Below are 16,511 nucleotides of genomic sequence, written 5' to 3'. Positions count from 1 at the left end.
CCGCGCACAGTAATTTTGCAGGAGCAGCGTATGTAATCGGTTCACCCGCTAAAAAAAAGCGCATGTAATCGGTTGGAGCCAACCATGAGTCTCTGTAACGGTGGACGATGACACTTCCATCAGCGAAATCGTATGCACAAATGCTAAACTTGATCTCAAGCTGAAAAGAAGATGTAGCCACCTCCATAAACTCTTCTTCCATGCTTTCTTCTAGCTTTATGGGCATCTTCAATCGTCATACATCAAATCGGACATTCCAAATGTCCGTGGATGTGTCCGGACACCACCCAGTGGCGGAGCTTCATGAGGCCCAACCTGGGCATGGCCCCCCAGCTCAAACAAATTATGTGCAAACCAGGCGATATTTGTTAAATTACGAAATATTTTACCTACTACTTCCTCCGTTTTCAGTACAGTGTGTACTTCCTCCGTTCTCAGTATTAGAGTTGAGACAGTTATTTGGGGACGGAGAGTACTAGATTTCTCAGTATAGTGTGTGTGTGTTGAGCTAGCTATGGATGTAGTATTACCTTAAATTCCAACAAGCCATCCAACAATTAAGTTGCTCCTTTGCAATTCCAGATTTCCAGCTGCTTCGTGACCTCCATAGTACTAGGGCGCGTTTGGCAGTCCACCAACTCCTTCAAATTCTAGAATCTGCAGAGCAGCTGTTTGATCGCTCCAAGTATTTTAACTACCGCTCCGGGAGCGGAGCCATGGAGCAGAGGGAAACCGAACGCGGCCCTAGTTTGATGCGCTTTCACCCTTTCAGGGTGATGCTTTTGTTATCTGTTTTGGCAGGGTGATGCTGATGGCTCTCTGGGCAGGCTGTGGCTGGAGAGGACGGCAGAGATCAAGCAGCTCTAGATCTTTGCTACTACTAGTTTACCTGGAACTTGTTTCTTTCTCATGTCTACCTAGCTCTTGGGTGTCTGGTTTCAATTTTGTACTATGGAAGCTAAGACTTGATGTCACTTGGCGTGATACTCCCTCTCTAACTTTTATAAGACGTTTTTAGAGTCCATGACAGCGTCAAAAAATGTCTTATATTAAGTTAGAAAGGAAGTATTATACCGATGATGGAGCCCTAATTTTACTACTCCGTTTTTCAAGCTAAAACAGCTTGAAAAACATTCTTATATTATGGGACGAGGCGAGTAGTACAATATGAGTAGAACATGCAAGCTCTTCATGAGTATCAACTGTCGATCAAACTGTCCAGACTTCCTGATCTTGCTATTCTTAGTTTGCAAAAAAGCATGTAGTCGAGTAAAACCCATAGCAAATAAATGTACGTTCTGCCGCAAATTCATGGACGTTTAAGCCAATTTCTTACACTGCAACTTCTGTTTTGCCATTCAATTTCGTACAAACATTGTGCAGCCTGCGCAACGGTTCAATTTCGACAACCTCAGAAGCCGCACAAACACTGTCCATCTTATTCCATCGAGCATGCCATCCACACACTATTTACATTATTATTCATCCAGGCCGATGATTGACGCTGCAATCACTCATACGGGCCTACTTAATTTGCTGGCGTCTTGTTACCCTCAGCTGCAAACGGCTTGCGAAGAAACTCCCGTGCTATCTTCCCGTTTGCGCCCTCCGGGAAGAAGCCGCCGGGCACGTGCTCGTCGCCGGTGAGGTACAGGATTCTGAGCAGCTCCGCCGGCGTGCGTGCGTAGGAGAGCGAGTCCCTGTCGGCGGAGAGCACGTTGGTGCAGATCCTCCCCTCCGCGCCAAGCTCGGGCGGCACGGTGAGCCCCTCGTCCTTCACCCCGCACTTCCCCAGCTGGTTCCTCGCTGTGGAGATGCGGTCGGTGAACTCCGCCACCGTGATCCCCTTGTAGGGCGGCACCGTCTCGCTCTTGCACTCGAAGAGCAGCGCGCGGAAGACGGCGTCCTGCCCCGCCTCCACGCCTAGCAACCCTGCAAGAAGCTGCAGCAGATACAGTGGCCTCAACTCAACTTGTGTGTAACTTGCAGGTTTCAATGTGCATGTGCATGGACACGATGTTGGATGGTGGACTTTGGTTACGTGTTTAGTCTCGTAGCCGTCGATGATGGGGTTGGTGCCGGTGTAGCCGTTGATGCCCAGGTAGGGGATCACGTAGCACGCCAGCAGGAAGTTGCGGCTGTCGATGTAGGGGTCGAAAGGAGGGTCCAGATGGTAACCAAATGCTTGGTCCATCACCCTTGCAAAGTTGTTGGCGCTCAGGTCTATCTTTGGCCTAGGAATCCCACCAACTGTGTTCTGGATAGCCCTACAATGAAAACAAACCGCAAGACATGGATTTTCATTACCAACTTGCTTCTATCCAAGTGTATGAAGCGCAATTCAAAATGGTGAAGGCGAGTTGAGTGCCATCTTTTACACACCTCACGTGGCCGACTTCTTGAAGGCCAAACTCCACGGCGATGCGCCATGTCACCTCGTCGAGGTTGGCCTTCATGGCGCCCACCGGAGGCGGCCCTCCCAACGTCAGGTTCGGGGCGATCTGGTCAAGCCCTACACCGAACGCTGCGTGGAGGAAGAACTCGGCCTCGGTGTACTCCAGGTTCAGCGCGAACTGCATCGGGTCGACGTCGTACGGGAACACCGGGACCGGGACGTGCGGAGCCGGTGCCTGGCACCGAGGTCCGCCGCAGTCCGAGGTTTCCACTGCCAGCGCCGACGCCTTGGCCGGAGGGCAGGCAGGGTCGACCGCATGGCCGGATGATGCCCTGCATGAACAGGCCAGGAGGAACAAGAGCAGGAGAGGGGAGTAGGTGTGAGATGATGCCGTTGCCATCTTCACAAAAGGTTTAAGCATCCGAGGATGCTGGACTGAAGGTGCATGGTGTCATCTCTGCTGAACTTATAGCGGATCAGCGTAGCATGTCCAACAATCTGGAAGCTGCCCTTCTGAAGCAATCAGCTAACTAACGTTCTTTGGCTGTGATTGTTGCCTGAGTTTACCTCCTTCAGCGAGGTGACGTTGTGTGCGAGAAATCTAGATCGCTGACGCTTGGAGGTATCTGGAAATAGATTACTTGTTGAAGCCAAGAAGTGAGACTCGCAGACAGATCACTTTCTTCAGAGTCAGTTCAGGTGCTTCACTTCAATTTGGATTGCAATGGTGCATCGTCTCAATTTTCTTCAGCCTATATCTGTACCACCCATGGAAATCTGCCAAGTGTAACTTCCAAATCCAGAGAAACCCTGGAAAATTCCAGGCCACAGATGCTATTTCTAGGTGAGAGGTGAGTACCTGCGGGTCACTCCGTCAAAATTTCTTCACTGATGTGACATGTTTATACACGGCAGTTATTGTGGTTGTTGTCAGGGTGTCCAGAGAATTCAAGCCTTTCCTTGTTCGTAGTTTCCCATGGAGAACGCCTTTCCTTTGTTGGAAATCTTCAGGTAACCATGTCAGTAACTGCAACCACATGCACCAGCTACCCTTCCTGACTGGAATAAATCACGCATGACATAACACTGACCAGCTGATTTTATATTGTGGTTAAGCTTCGAGCTGAGGAGGTGCCTAAACTGCCACCTTTCCTTTTTTTCCATTGAGGAAAAGCAAATGCTTGTACGGTTCATCTTGCTTTCGAATGGTCTTGCGAGGTGGTAGAAGGGAGCGGTTAGCAAAGCCGAGCTTAATTATCTCACACCTCCAAGTTTAAATTAATCACCGTCAGTCAAACTGCACGCGTGCTGAAAATAGGCTCAAAGCCCCTAGAATCATGATAGCCGACTTGGATGACAGGGGGGTGAAGAAGTGAAAGAGATGGGGTGCTCCAGGTGATCATCTCTTGCCATGCAACATCCCCTCCATTGTCAGCTCTAATGAGTTTCTACCCGTTGCCATGAAGATCTTGTGCAAACAACTCCTGTGCTGTAACCACGCCTTCTAGTGAAATCCTACAAAAAAAATGTTATAGGCAAGTTACAAGAAGTGTTGATGATTCGGTTCACTCCATGAAACCAAGTAAATTCAAAATTCAAGCTGGAAAGCGCAGAGAAGCAGCAGAGACCAGCGGAGGAAACATTTTCTCAGCTGCACGGCGGGGAACAGAGAATCCACCACGCGTGCCTGTGTCACTTGCAGTTAATGTTTTGCAAAAATAATTCGTTGGCTGTTTGTTTGCAGTACCTAATTCAGCAGGTAGATACGGATCCTTGAGCTCTTGCTGAAAAGAGAAGCAAGCTAAAGTTACTCTCTTGGATGCTGAGTTAAAAACAACTTTCACATGGCACATGGTGAATATGAATTACCGGGTTAAGTGGTTGCAGGGCCATCTGCGCATAAACACACATGATTGTTTCCTGGAACCGAGAAAATTTGTAAAAGCTTTTCCTGTTTTTCACACACATATAAGGATATACTTTCACTTTATGACTCTTTCTTTCCTACTAGATTATAAACTAATTATGTACACTGAATATATGTTACTGCAGATGGTGAAGCACGTCTACCCATCTAGTCATGAAGGAATAGCTGGGTGAGATGGGTCGGTCAAGGGAGAGCTCGTCTGTTTCAGCGGTTTTCTACCTGATTGTTTTACCATTGGTGAGCCAACGCTGAGAGCTCAGATCTTTCACCCCACTTAAAATTGCAGGGAGAGGAAATGCAACAACAACAAAGCCTTTTTGTCCCAAGCAAATTGGGGTAGGTTGTGTCCTCTGTTATGCATTCATCTGTACTTGATTGGTTTGAATGGTAGCAGGTGATCAGTACCAGCCCCTGTTTGATTTAAGATGATCAGTTTAGAACTATTTGAACATTGCACCAACCACAAAAAGGAAATGTTAAAAGTTACAGGACGTCGTCCAAAATTTTCACGATAACTCATATTTACAATTCTCAAATTTTGACAGAGAATCAGCCAAAATAATTGTTACAAACAAGAAAATAGAGGACTGAACAGAAGACTGAGATAGAAAATTCAAGCAACACATGGGGAAAGGCCTCCCTACCAACAACTGTAGATTACTTGGTACAAACTACAAAGTGTGTGTTTTGAGCTAGCTATGGATGTATTACCTTAAATTTCAACAAGCTATGCAACAACTAAGTTGCTCCTTTGCACTTCCAGACTTCCAGCTGCTCCGTGACCTCCATAGTGCTCCAATGATGCGCTTTCACCCTTTCACGGTTCAGCTCTAATGGATTTTCTCCCTTTACATCAGCAGTCCTCACTAACATAAAGAGTCGGCTTATACATCCTAGGTTCCAAATTCAGCAATCTTTTCATGAGACTCTTTCGATTTAGTTTCACCATCCCTTGGTTCTTGTAACCACGTAGAGATCAACCAGTTTTATTTTCTTTTAACATGCCATGGAAAAGTAATCACATGTTCGGTGTCTAATAACTTTGTGTCAAAGCAAATATCAGGAGATCCATTTATACACCTTCAATCTGTGAAAACATGAAGCTGGGTGAGTACAGCTAAGGAAACCCCAAGTATAGAACATCACCCAACAAACAATCTTCTAACCATGAAAGCCACAAAATAAATGGTCACATAAGCTATCTTCAGGGGAATGCTTGTCACGGTACTGACGATGCCATTGCATCTCCATTCTTTCTCTTCGGTAACGGTCAGAGTCCTGTTTCCGCCCAGCCTTTTGTAAGCCATATATCAGAACTTCATATGTACCCGCAGAAGCAGATATCTCATTAGTTATCATTTGAGAGAATAGTTCAAGAGCCTTATCAACTTCGCCAGCTTGAAAATAGGCATTCATAAGGGCAGTGTAGGTAATCACATTCTGGTCCGCAGGTGATAACCCAAAGATATGCGCCGCGTATGAAGAATGCCCGGCAGAACCCAATCTGAGTATTAAGACAGATAACAGATATGCTCCAAGATTGCAGCCATGTTTAATCAATCTTTCAACAATCTTAGATACCAAATCAAACGAATCATTTCTGATGTATTGACCAAGAAGGCAACTATATGCAGATCTGTCAAGTTCACTGCCTACTCTTAGGCTATAGTACAGAACTGTGAGTCCACATGATGGTCTGCAGTTTGCACAGCTGGCCTGAATAATATCAGATAGTATATGCGATTCAAACTTCACATTCCTCGTGGTCAATTCATTTACCATCTGTTCGATAGCAGACCAGTTTCTAGAAGCCAAAAGGTATATAATCGTACTTCTGTCAGTAATGCAGCTTAGATGAGAAAATGTTGGGTCATATTCCATTCCTTCGGATGCAAGATGAGGATTCACTTCCCAAAGAAGATTAGGGCTCTCACCACTAGCTTTTAGAGCTTCTAGTGCTTCCAAAAAGACAGGCCTACGGAGAACAATGCCTTTCTCCTTCATGTGCTGAAGAATGAAGGTCATCACTGACGTCTCACCAGCGCTGGCACACTTCTTGACTAGAATATTGCAGAGTGGCTTGTCTGGTTCTACGCCTGCATCTTGCATGTCACTCATAATTTGTAGAGTAGCTTGGAATTTTCCTGATGACAACCAGAATCATGTCAGTATATGATATGATGGTCCAAGGATTACGTCTTGCAGTGCAAATGAACATGAACAAAGATGTCTAGGGGCCAACTATCATTTATGCAGTGTAAATGAACATGAAAAATCATGGGGCAGTGCAAATGTCTAGGAGCCATCCGTTCAAGCATTCCATCGAACAGAAAGCCGCGTTGGGAGTGCACAGGTAAGCAAGAAAACGCGTAATGGGCATTTCGTCGAGCACCTCACCTGCGTCAGCGAGATGCTCGATGAGCACGGTGTAGGTGGTGCAGCTGGGCCGCAGCCCCTCGGCCACCATCTCCTCGAACACCCTCCTGCCCTCGGCGGCCCTCCCGGCGTCGAACAGGATCTTGACGCACGCCGTGTAGCTGACGAGCGTGGGGCGGCACTTCCCCCTGCGGGAGCGCATCTCCTCCCACACCCGCATCGCGGCGTCCACGTCCCCGGCGCGCGCCAGCCAGTGCATGACGGTGGTGAACGTGGCGGCGTCGGGGTCCACCCCGGCGCGGAGCATCTCGGCGAGGAGGTGGAGCATGGCGGGGACCCGGCCGGCCTCGCCGAGGAGGTGGAGCATGGAGGTGTAGGTGTAGCGGTCGTGGCGGAAGGCGGCCCCGGGTGTGGGGGAGGAGGCGGCGAGGCGGAAGAAGAGGAAGGCCTTCTGGAGCGGCGGGTGGGTCTTGAGGACGCGCGCCACGACGTGCGAGTCCCAGACGAGGCCCGGGAGGGAGAGGAGGAGCGGGCGCGCCGCCGACCAGGGGTGGTCGCGGAGTATGTTGGTCACGCGGCGGACGACGTCGCGGGTGTACGTCGGGGCGGAGGGCTCGGCGGAGGGTTTGGGGCGGGGCGGAGGGCGGCGGCGGGGCTTGGCGGGGAGGAAGTGGCGCTGGCGGCGGAGCATTTTCGGCGGCGACGAGGCTGCGGAGAATGCGACGGGGAACTGTTCTTTTTTTTTTAGGGGTACGGGGAACTGATATGCCCCGTGTGTAACGGGGAACTACTTTGGACGGCGGACAGGCACCTGCGGAAGAACCAGTGAAACTAGACAAATCACAGACATGATCCTAGTTTAATAGAGGTTGCTAAAGTTAAAAAAAAGACAAATCATTTTTCCTACAAAGAAATTAATCTTTTTTTGAACTCAATATAACATGAATAATGCTCCCTCAGTTTGGAAATACTTGTCGAGGAAATGGTTAAAAATGGATCTATCTATAACTAAAATACGTCTATATACATTTATCTATCCGACAAGTATTTCTGAACGAAGGGAGTAATATATAAGAGTATGCACAAACAAAAAACACAGAGATAATATTTGATACTCCCTCCGTCCCAAAATAAGTGTCTCAAGCTTGAGATGCTTATTTTGTAATGGAGGGAGTAGTTTATAGCATGTGCTATTATCAGTACATAATTTTGACATTATACACACACCGCTAGTAAAACTGTAGTCATGCATGAATAATGAATTAGTTTCATAGCGTGCATCTAGCATGCAAGTCAAATTGAGTATAATATAAACAACCTTCCTTTTTCTTTTCTATTTGTTTCCGAGACGAGCCCCCTGACGCTCCCGAACGTCCCCACCACCTGCTGCGCGTCATCCTCGTCGGATCCGGCGAGATCTGACTAGAATCCTCAGCGCCGTCGCCCTCCTAACCACACGAGTCTCCGCCCCTGTCGCTCACAGACGTCCCCGCCTCCTGCCCGCGCGCCATCCTCGTCGCCATCGCCCTCCCAGCCGCACGATTCTCCGCCTTTTTCAAAACATAGGCTCAGTTGCAGAAAACGTCGGCAGGAAGGGGTTTCTCTTGACCTTCTAATCATGAGTCAATCCAACGGACGCGGAGGCGGCGGACGCTCGCATGCGATCGGCCGGCTGAAGGTAACCTTTTCCCATCAGCTATTTAAATTTGTGAATATTCTATGAAATACATAAATATTTTAAAAGCACCGTTTTCTTTTTAAAACCATGGTTTTCAATTCACAACATTTTTAAAACCCAAGCTTTAAAAAAAGATCCTTGAACATCTTTTAATTTAGCTAACTTTTTCAAATGAAAAACGATAGAAGGTTTTATGAGTTAGCATTGGCCAGCAAACAAATACTAAGCAAACGGGCGAAGCAAGGAGCCAAGCTAAGCGAGTGACAGTTTTATGGGCAGCTCATGTGAGCATTATATTAACAATTTCGCAATTTCAACGCTCAATAGGAGCTCACAAGGGGCTCACATAATCATAACCTAGTATACCAAGGTCGAAACGTGTAAAGACACCACAACCATCATCAAACAAGTCCACTCAACTCTGAAAACAAATAATGTCTTCAACAAGACAGCCAAACATGATATAGGAATGAAAAGATGACACCGTCAGAACATAATTAAAACTCAAACCAATGCAGGTAAAACCAAGTCGAAAGAAACGGCATAATAACCCGTTATAGAAAAAGAGTTATTCCCACTAGTAAAGAACGACGCGGCGGCGAAGCGCGCGTTAACCTCCAGTGCATCACAGTATATATCAGTACAAGCTTTGAGAAATCAAGAACTACAAGGCGACGACACGTCACTCAAACATCACAGATCACACCACCACACTTTGACCAAGTTGATCACGCAAACACTGCGAAGAAATTGACAAGAATGAATCAATTCAGTTCAGGCCACGCCATGGATTAGCCAGGAGTAGCAAGCTAGTGCTTGTGCTCGAAGTCCTCGGTTGCGCGCGTGGGCTGGTAGCCGATGCCGTGGCGGTTGTTGGGGAACATCATGAAGGCGTAGCTGGCGACGCCGCCGACGACCGGCGGCAGCACGGCCATCATGGTCCTCTCGCCGGCCTCCAACGCCGGGTAGAGGCAGGACACGGTGTCCCTGTCCAGCAGCGAGAGGGTGGCGAACACGATGAGCGAGAGCGCGGCGTGCACGAAGTCGCCGGCGCGGAGGCGGTACCCGGACAGGTCCCTGGCGGCGCCGGCGTCCGGGTCGGTGGAGAAGGTGCGCATCCCGCGGCGCGTGACGACGCCGTAGTAGACCCTGCCGTCGGAGCCGACGTAGCTGTCGGTGAAGGAGGAGAAGGCGCAGAAGGCGCCGCAGAGCGCGAGGAGCGCGCCGGAGAGCACCTTGTTGTAGGCGGCGCAGTGGCCGTTGTTGGTGACGAGCGGGCTGAGGAACTGGAACATGAACACCGTGCCGCTCGGCAGCAGCTTGATCAGATCCGCCACCCCGCGCAGCGCCCGCTCCGCCACCCCCACGCTCCTCGCCGCCGGTGCCGCCATCAGTGGCCGCCGCGTCGCGTCGTGGCTCCCTATCTTCGGTCGCACTGTTGACTCCTGCGCTCTAGACTGCACTGCTCGTCTTTGCTGCTGCTCGATCTTGGTGTGGGTGGAATGAGATGCGATCAGTGACGATTTATAGGCGGGCGTTTGTTGATTGCTTGCCGCATGGCAATCTTGTGTCCTGTATCATGTTGGATGACGGGTGGACGGAGTAATGGAAGGGGTTGCTTGGAAGGATTTGTTTCGGGGCATTGGTTTGCTTGCACTCCTGAATGTTATACTGCTGATATGGATGGATCGATGGATGGACAGCGTTCTTGCGTTGCCCGCCGGACATGTTTGGCATGCGTGCGAAGATCAAGGGACGGACGGCCGGATCGGCAGGGTGGTGAAGATTTAATTTTTCCTTAGCTTTGCTTTTATCCTTCTTCTTTCTTATTACAGGAATTTCTTGCTTTGCTTCGAAGACATGCATGAGACTGAGACAGACATGCACGGGCTGGACTTAATTTGATCCACTGGTCGGCGGTATCTGGAAAAGTCAGTGTGGCAAGATAGCATCCAGATTCACGGTAGACGCACATCAAGCTCTAAAAGACATATCAGTCAACCATTAATCACGCAATAATCCTTAACACCGGTGATAAGGATCAATTAGTTTTGCTTATAATCCTAACATCTACACTTAGTTAGCTTTACACCTCCACACATCCAACCTGTAGCAACACTGATTGACCTCGCGACGACACGCGTTCGGCAATGGCGGTCGTCCTTGTTGTGTCCATGTGGTTGTCTTTGCTACGTTTTCCGTGTGACTGGTTGTCCTGGCAGCGTTTATGTAATCGGTTTTGCAGCATGGAGGTCCAACTTCTCAATAGAAAAATAATAGCGGCGACTGGTGTTACATTGGCGTGCTTCCGAACATAGCAAGCGATTGGCCTTCCAACATTGTCTTGTGCTTTGTACAACAGCAGCGGGCCTAAAACTGTTGTTTGTGCTGTTTGCAGCAACAATGTCGATGGAAAGTTGCATGTAGATTAACCCAGTATTTTTTTCCAAAAAAGTAAAACTTGATAGCGACAAAAACATTAAGAAATAAAAACATTCCTTTGCACATTGAAAAGGTTAACAGGCCGTCCAAAAAAATCAAAGCTGAAGGCAGGTTGTTTGCTTCTTTTTTTGTTTTTCAGTAGTTTGCTAGCGAGACCCGATTGATCCCATGGAAAGAACGCAGCAACATCTCCTGTGTTGCACACATCTCGGGGGTTGTTTTATTAGCGTGCATTAAGATTCAGCCGTCACTCCCCAGTTATATATACCAATGCAACCAGGTATCTTATATCTTTTGTTAGTTAGATTCAGCCATATCATACACAACATGAGACGTGCAAGCACATCACGAGACAACAATCCAGCCATACTTCCCACATTTCTGTTTAGAGCCAACATTAATTCTTTCGCCAGGCTCCGTTCCCACAATTTCATTTCATTAGAGCCAACCTTAATTCCTTCACTCCCGCACCTTACCCTTTGTTGGGCTTGATGATTACTCGACAACTTTTCGGCGTATATAAACTGGTAGATTTTTGTGGATCGAAGCGAGGTGGGATAAATATTGAAACAAACCCTCTCTATATAAAAAAATGACCGTACTTTTAAAATTTTCAAAAATGGGCGTGTTTTCATATTTGTACATAAATTAAAAAATGTTTGGAATTTTCAGAAAATGTTCGTGTTTTTGAAAGTTTGTTCGGAATGGTTTTGTTCTGATTTTTCACAACTTTTAAAAAATGTTTAGAATTTCAGAAAATGTTCCTGATTTCAGAAATTGTTCACAAATTGAAAAAATGATCATGCTTTCATTTTTTCAGGAATTTCAAATAATGTTCTCGTTTCCAAAATTGTTCAAAAATGTTTTAAAAAACGTGTTTTCAAATTTTCTTGAAGTTTTTTTAAAAAAAGGATTTTTTTGTTCAAAATTTTCAGAATTTTTGTGGAATTTTAAAAACAATCCCGTTTCCACAGATTGTTCAATTTTTTTTAAAAAAATCATGTTTTCCTTTTTGCAGGAGTTACATTTATTTTGTGTTTACCAGTTTTTTTCGGGAGTTTAAAAACTATTCCTGTTTGAAAAACTTGTTCATGATTTTCAGAAAATGTTTCAGTTTTTTTCAAAATAGTTTTACAAATTTGTAAAGTGTTTGCGTTTCACAAAACGTTATGGTATTCTTTTAAAAAACAATTGCATTCAAAATTTTAAAAATATTCATATCTGCACTGGAGATTGGTTCTTAATGTTTTGCACTATCGTATAACCAGTAAAGCTTGGTAGGTCAACTGGTTGTAGTGTGACGTTGTAGTATGACATCCTGTGTTCGACCCCCCACAGGGCATACCCAGCGTCCCATGACAGACGAGAAAAATAACCAGCGTTCAATGACAGACGGAAATTAGTTGGGTCCGACACTAAACCAAAAAAAGTGGAGAAACAATCCTCCCTTTATAATATTAGGTAAAGATAAAGATGGACCAAGCTACTTATGTACTTTTAGCAACTCCAATAGCTCCCATATCGTTAAGAAAACCACCAGAAAGTCGAGGCAAAAAAAGGCCTTCAACGGGTCTCGTAAACCCTAAAAAGCTTTATGGGATCTTGTATAATTACCCCTAAATCCCCTCACGTTCACAGGAAAATGACATTCCCGTAAACGGTGATTCATTAACTGAAAAACGCTAACCGAATAGCTGAAGATGTCACAAGCAAAGGTCATATAGCTTAATTGACCGTAAGTTGAATAAGCTATGACCCTCTTTAGATCATTCTGTAATATTTCATTGGTTGCAGCAAGGAATGACGTCATTGTTGGAGAACGCAGTAATTTTCAAAATTTTGCCTCCGATCACGCAAGATCTATCTAGGAGAAGCATAGCAACGAGCGGGGAGAGTGTGTCTACGTACCCTCGTAGACTGAAAGTGGAAGCGTTTAGTAACGCGGTTGATGTAGTCGAACGTCTTCGCGGTCCAACCGATCAAGTACCGAACGCACGACACCCCTGTGATCTACACACGTGATAACCCACAAGTATAGGAGATCGCAACAGTTTTCGAGGGTAGGGTATTCAACCCAAATTTATAGATTTGACACAACGAGAGCCTAAGAATATTTGAAGGTATTAGCAGCTGAGTTGTCAATTCAACCACACCTGGAGATTAATTATCTGCAGCAAAGTGATCAGTAGCACAGTAGTTTGGTAGTTTTGATAGTAGTGACAGCAGCAACGGTAACAGTAATAGTGATATCAGTAATTTTGTAGCAAGTGTAACAGTAATGATAACAGTAGTAACTTAGCAGAAACAATATAAGATAAATTCGTAGGCATTGGATCGGTGACTTGTTGGATGATATTCATCATGTGACAGTTATAACCTAGGGCGATACGACACTAGCTCCAGTTCATCAATATAATGTAGGCATGTATTCCGTAAATAGTCATACATGCTTTATTAAAAGAACTTGCATGACATATTTTGTCCTACCCTCCCGTGGTAGCGGGGTCCATATTGGAAACTAAGGGATATTAAGGCCTCCTTTTAATAGAGAACCGGAACAAAGCATTAACACATAGTGAATACATGAACTCCTGAAACTACGGTCATCGCCGGGAGTGGGCCCGGTTGTTGTCACTCCGGGGTTGCCGGATCATAACACGTGGTAGGTGACTATAACTTGCAAGATCGGATCTAAAACATGGATATAATGATCAATTCATAAACGGTTCAGATCTGAGTTCATGGCACCCGGGCCCAAAGTGACAAGCATTAAGCATAGCAAAGTCATAGCAACATCAATCTAAGAACATAGTGGATATAAGGGATCATGCCCTAACAAAACTAACTCGATTACATGATGAATCTCATCCAACTCCTCACCGACCAGCGAGCCTACGAAGGAATTACTCACTCCCGGTGGGGAGCATCATGGAATTGGCGATGGAGATGGGTTGGTGATGACGAAGAACGAAGATCCCCCACTCCGGAGCCCCAAACGGACTCCAGATCTGCCCGCCCAAGGAAGAATAGGGCTTGGCGGCAGCTCCGTCTTGTGAAACGTGATAATTCTTTCTCCCTGATTTTTTCTGGAAATATGTGAATTTATAGTATCAGGGGGTCGTCAGCGGGGCCACCAGGTGGGTACAACCCACCTGGACGCGCCAGGAGAGGGGGGCGCGCCCTGGTGGGTTGTGCCCACCCAGGGGCCCCTCTCTAGTGGTTGTTGGCTCCAAAAATCTTCTTTTATTCCATAAAAAATCCTCGCAAAGTTTCACTTTATTCTGAGAACTTTTATTTCTGCACAAAAACAACACCATGGTAGTTCTGCTGAAAACATCGTCAGTCTGGGGTTATTTTCATTCAAATCATGCAAAATAGAGTCCAAAACAAGAGGAAAAGCGTGAGAAAAAGTAGATACGTTGGAGAAGTATCAACACGTTCAGCTCGGTGACGTCCCTCAAACTCTTGATCCAGCTGAGGCCGAGGGAGAGTTCCGTCAGCACGACGGCGTGGTGACGGTGAAGATGAAGTTACCGGCGCAGGGCTTCGCCTAAGCACTACGACGATATGACCGAGGTGTAAAACTGTGGAGGGGGGCACCGCAAACGGCTAAAGATCAACTTGTGTGTCTATGGGGTGCCCCCTCCCCTGTATATAAAGGAGGGAGGAGAGAAGGTCGGCCCTAGGAGGGGGCGCTCCATGGGGGGACTCCTACTTGGACTCCTAGTCCAAGTAGGAATCAATCCCCCCCTTTCCTAGTCCAAGTAGGAGAAGAAGGGAAAGAGGAGAGAAGAGAAGGAAGGAGGGGGGCGCCGCCCCACCCCTTGTCCAATTCGGACTGGGCAAGGGGGGGGTGCCACCTCTGGCCGGCCCTCTATCTTCTCCACTAAGGCCCATTATGGCCCATTAATCCCTTGGGGGGTTCCGCTAACCTTCCGATACCCCGGAAAATACCCGATACACTTCGGAACCATTCCGGTGTCCGAATATAACCTTCCAATATATCAATCTTTATGTATCGACCATTTCGAGACTCCTCGTCATGTCCGTGATCTCATCCGGGACTCCGAACGACCTTCGGTACATCAAATCACATAAACTCATAATACGAATCATCATCAAACGTTAAGCGTGCGGACCCTACGGGTTCGAGAACTATGTAGACATGACCGAGACTCATCTCCGGTCAATAACCAATAGCGGAACCTGGATGCTCATATTGGCTCCTACATATTCTACGAAGATCTTTATCGGTCAAACCGCATAACAACATACGTTGTTCCCTTTGTCATCGGTATGTTACTTGCCCGAGATTCAATCGTCGGTATCACCATACCTAGTTCAATCTCGTTACCGGAAAGTCTCTTTACCGGCAAGTCTCTTTACTCGTTCCGTAATGCATCATCTTGCAACTAACTCATTAGTCACATTGCTTGCAAGGCTTATAGTGATGTGCATTACCGAGAGGGCCCAGAGATACCTCTCCGACAATCGGAGTGACAAGTCCTAATCTCGATCTATGCCAACTCAACAAACACCATCGGAGACACCTATAGAGCATCTTTATAATCACCCAGTTAAGTTGTGACGTTTGATAGCACACTAAGTGTTCCTCCGGTATTCGGGAGTTGCATAATCTCATAGTCATAGGAACATGTATAAGTCATGAAGAAACAATAGCAGTAAACTAAACGATCATAGTGCTAAGCTAATGGATGGGTCTTGTCCATCACATCATTCTCTAATGATGTGATCCCGTTCATCAAATGACAACTCATGCCTATGGCTAGGAAACTTAACCATCTTTGATTAACGAGCTAGTCAAGTAGAGGCATACTAGGGACACTATGTTTTTCTATATATTCACACATGTACTAAGTTTCCGGTTAATACAATTCTAGCAAGAATAATAAACATTTATCATGATATAAGGAAACATAAATAACAACTTTATTATTGCCTCTAGGGCATATTTCCTCCAGTCTCCCACTTGCACTAGAGTCAATAATCTAGATTACATAGTAATGATTCTAACACCCATGGAGTCTTGGTGCTGATCATGTTTTGCTCGTGAGAGAGGCTTAATCAACGGGTCTGCAACATTCAGATCCGTATGTATTTGCGAATCTCTATGTCTCCCTCCTTGACTTGATCGCGGATGGAATTGAAGCGTCTCTTGATGTATTTGGTTCTCTTGTGAAATCTGGATTCCTTCGCCAAGGCTATTGCTCCAGTATTGTCACAAAAGATTTTCATTGGACCCGATGCACTAGGTATGACACCTAGATCGTATATGAACTCATTCATCCAGACTCCTTCATTTGCTGCTTCTGAAGCAGCTATGTACTCCGCTTCACACGTAGATCCCGCCACGATGCTTTGCTTAGAGCTGCACCAACTGACAGCTCCACCGTTCAATATAAATACGTATCCGGTTTGTGACTTAGAGTCATCCGGATCAGTGTCAAAGCTTGCATCGACGTAACCATTTACGACGAGCTCTTTGTCACCTCCATAAACGAGAAACATATCCTTAGTCCTTTTCAGGTATTTCAGGATGTTCTTGACCGCTGTCCAGTGATCCACTCCTGGATTACTTTGGTACCTCCCTGCTAAACTAATAGCAAGGCACACATCAGGTCTGGTACACAACATTGCATACATGATAGAGCCTATGGCTGAAGCATAGGGAA

At 46.4% G+C, this 16,511-nt stretch overlaps 3 protein-coding genes across 4 annotated transcripts; all 3 read right to left on the bottom strand.

The window, feature by feature from the left end:
* Window positions 1-1,312: 1,312 nt before the first annotated feature.
* LOC123165151 (desiccation-related protein PCC13-62) lies at window positions 1,313-5,315 on the bottom strand. Its single transcript, XM_044582785.1, has 6 exons — window positions 5,034-5,315; window positions 4,265-4,733; window positions 4,143-4,179; window positions 2,383-3,910; window positions 2,042-2,267; window positions 1,313-1,942 (listed from the first exon to the last, which is right to left on the bottom strand). The coding sequence occupies exons 4-6, from the start codon at window positions 2,814-2,816 to the stop codon at window positions 1,529-1,531; spliced, it is 1,074 nt and encodes a 357-aa protein (XP_044438720.1). The 5' UTR covers window positions 2,817-3,910; window positions 4,143-4,179; window positions 4,265-4,733; window positions 5,034-5,315; the 3' UTR covers window positions 1,313-1,528.
* Window positions 5,316-5,370: 55 nt separating this feature from the next.
* On the bottom strand, window positions 5,371-7,422 carry LOC123165150 (pentatricopeptide repeat-containing protein At2g01390). Of its 2 annotated transcripts, XM_044582784.1 has the most exons (3): window positions 6,720-7,422; window positions 5,489-6,466; window positions 5,371-5,409 (listed from the first exon to the last, which is right to left on the bottom strand). In XM_044582784.1, exons 1-3 carry the CDS (start codon window positions 7,387-7,389, stop codon window positions 5,405-5,407), a joined length of 1,653 nt encoding a protein of 550 aa, XP_044438719.1. In that variant the 5' UTR covers window positions 7,390-7,422; the 3' UTR covers window positions 5,371-5,404. The 2 variants fall into 2 exon arrangements, with proteins under 2 accessions (XP_044438719.1, XP_044438718.1); XM_044582783.1 differs by having other exon boundaries at window positions 5,371-6,466; window positions 6,720-7,421.
* Window positions 7,423-8,908: 1,486 nt separating this feature from the next.
* Window positions 8,909-9,892, bottom strand: LOC123165970 (protein DMP2). The gene has a single exon (XM_044583732.1). It carries the CDS (start codon window positions 9,765-9,767, stop codon window positions 9,186-9,188), a length of 582 nt encoding a protein of 193 aa, XP_044439667.1. The 5' UTR covers window positions 9,768-9,892; the 3' UTR covers window positions 8,909-9,185.
* Window positions 9,893-16,511: the final 6,619 nt, after the last annotated feature.

This window comes from Triticum aestivum, chromosome 7D (assembly GCF_018294505.1).
Source record: "Triticum aestivum cultivar Chinese Spring chromosome 7D, IWGSC CS RefSeq v2.1, whole genome shotgun sequence".
NCBI classification, from domain to species: domain Eukaryota; kingdom Viridiplantae; phylum Streptophyta; class Magnoliopsida; order Poales; family Poaceae; genus Triticum; species Triticum aestivum.
Note: the sequence above shows the minus strand (reverse complement) of the source record. Positions and strands in the feature narration are given on the sequence as shown.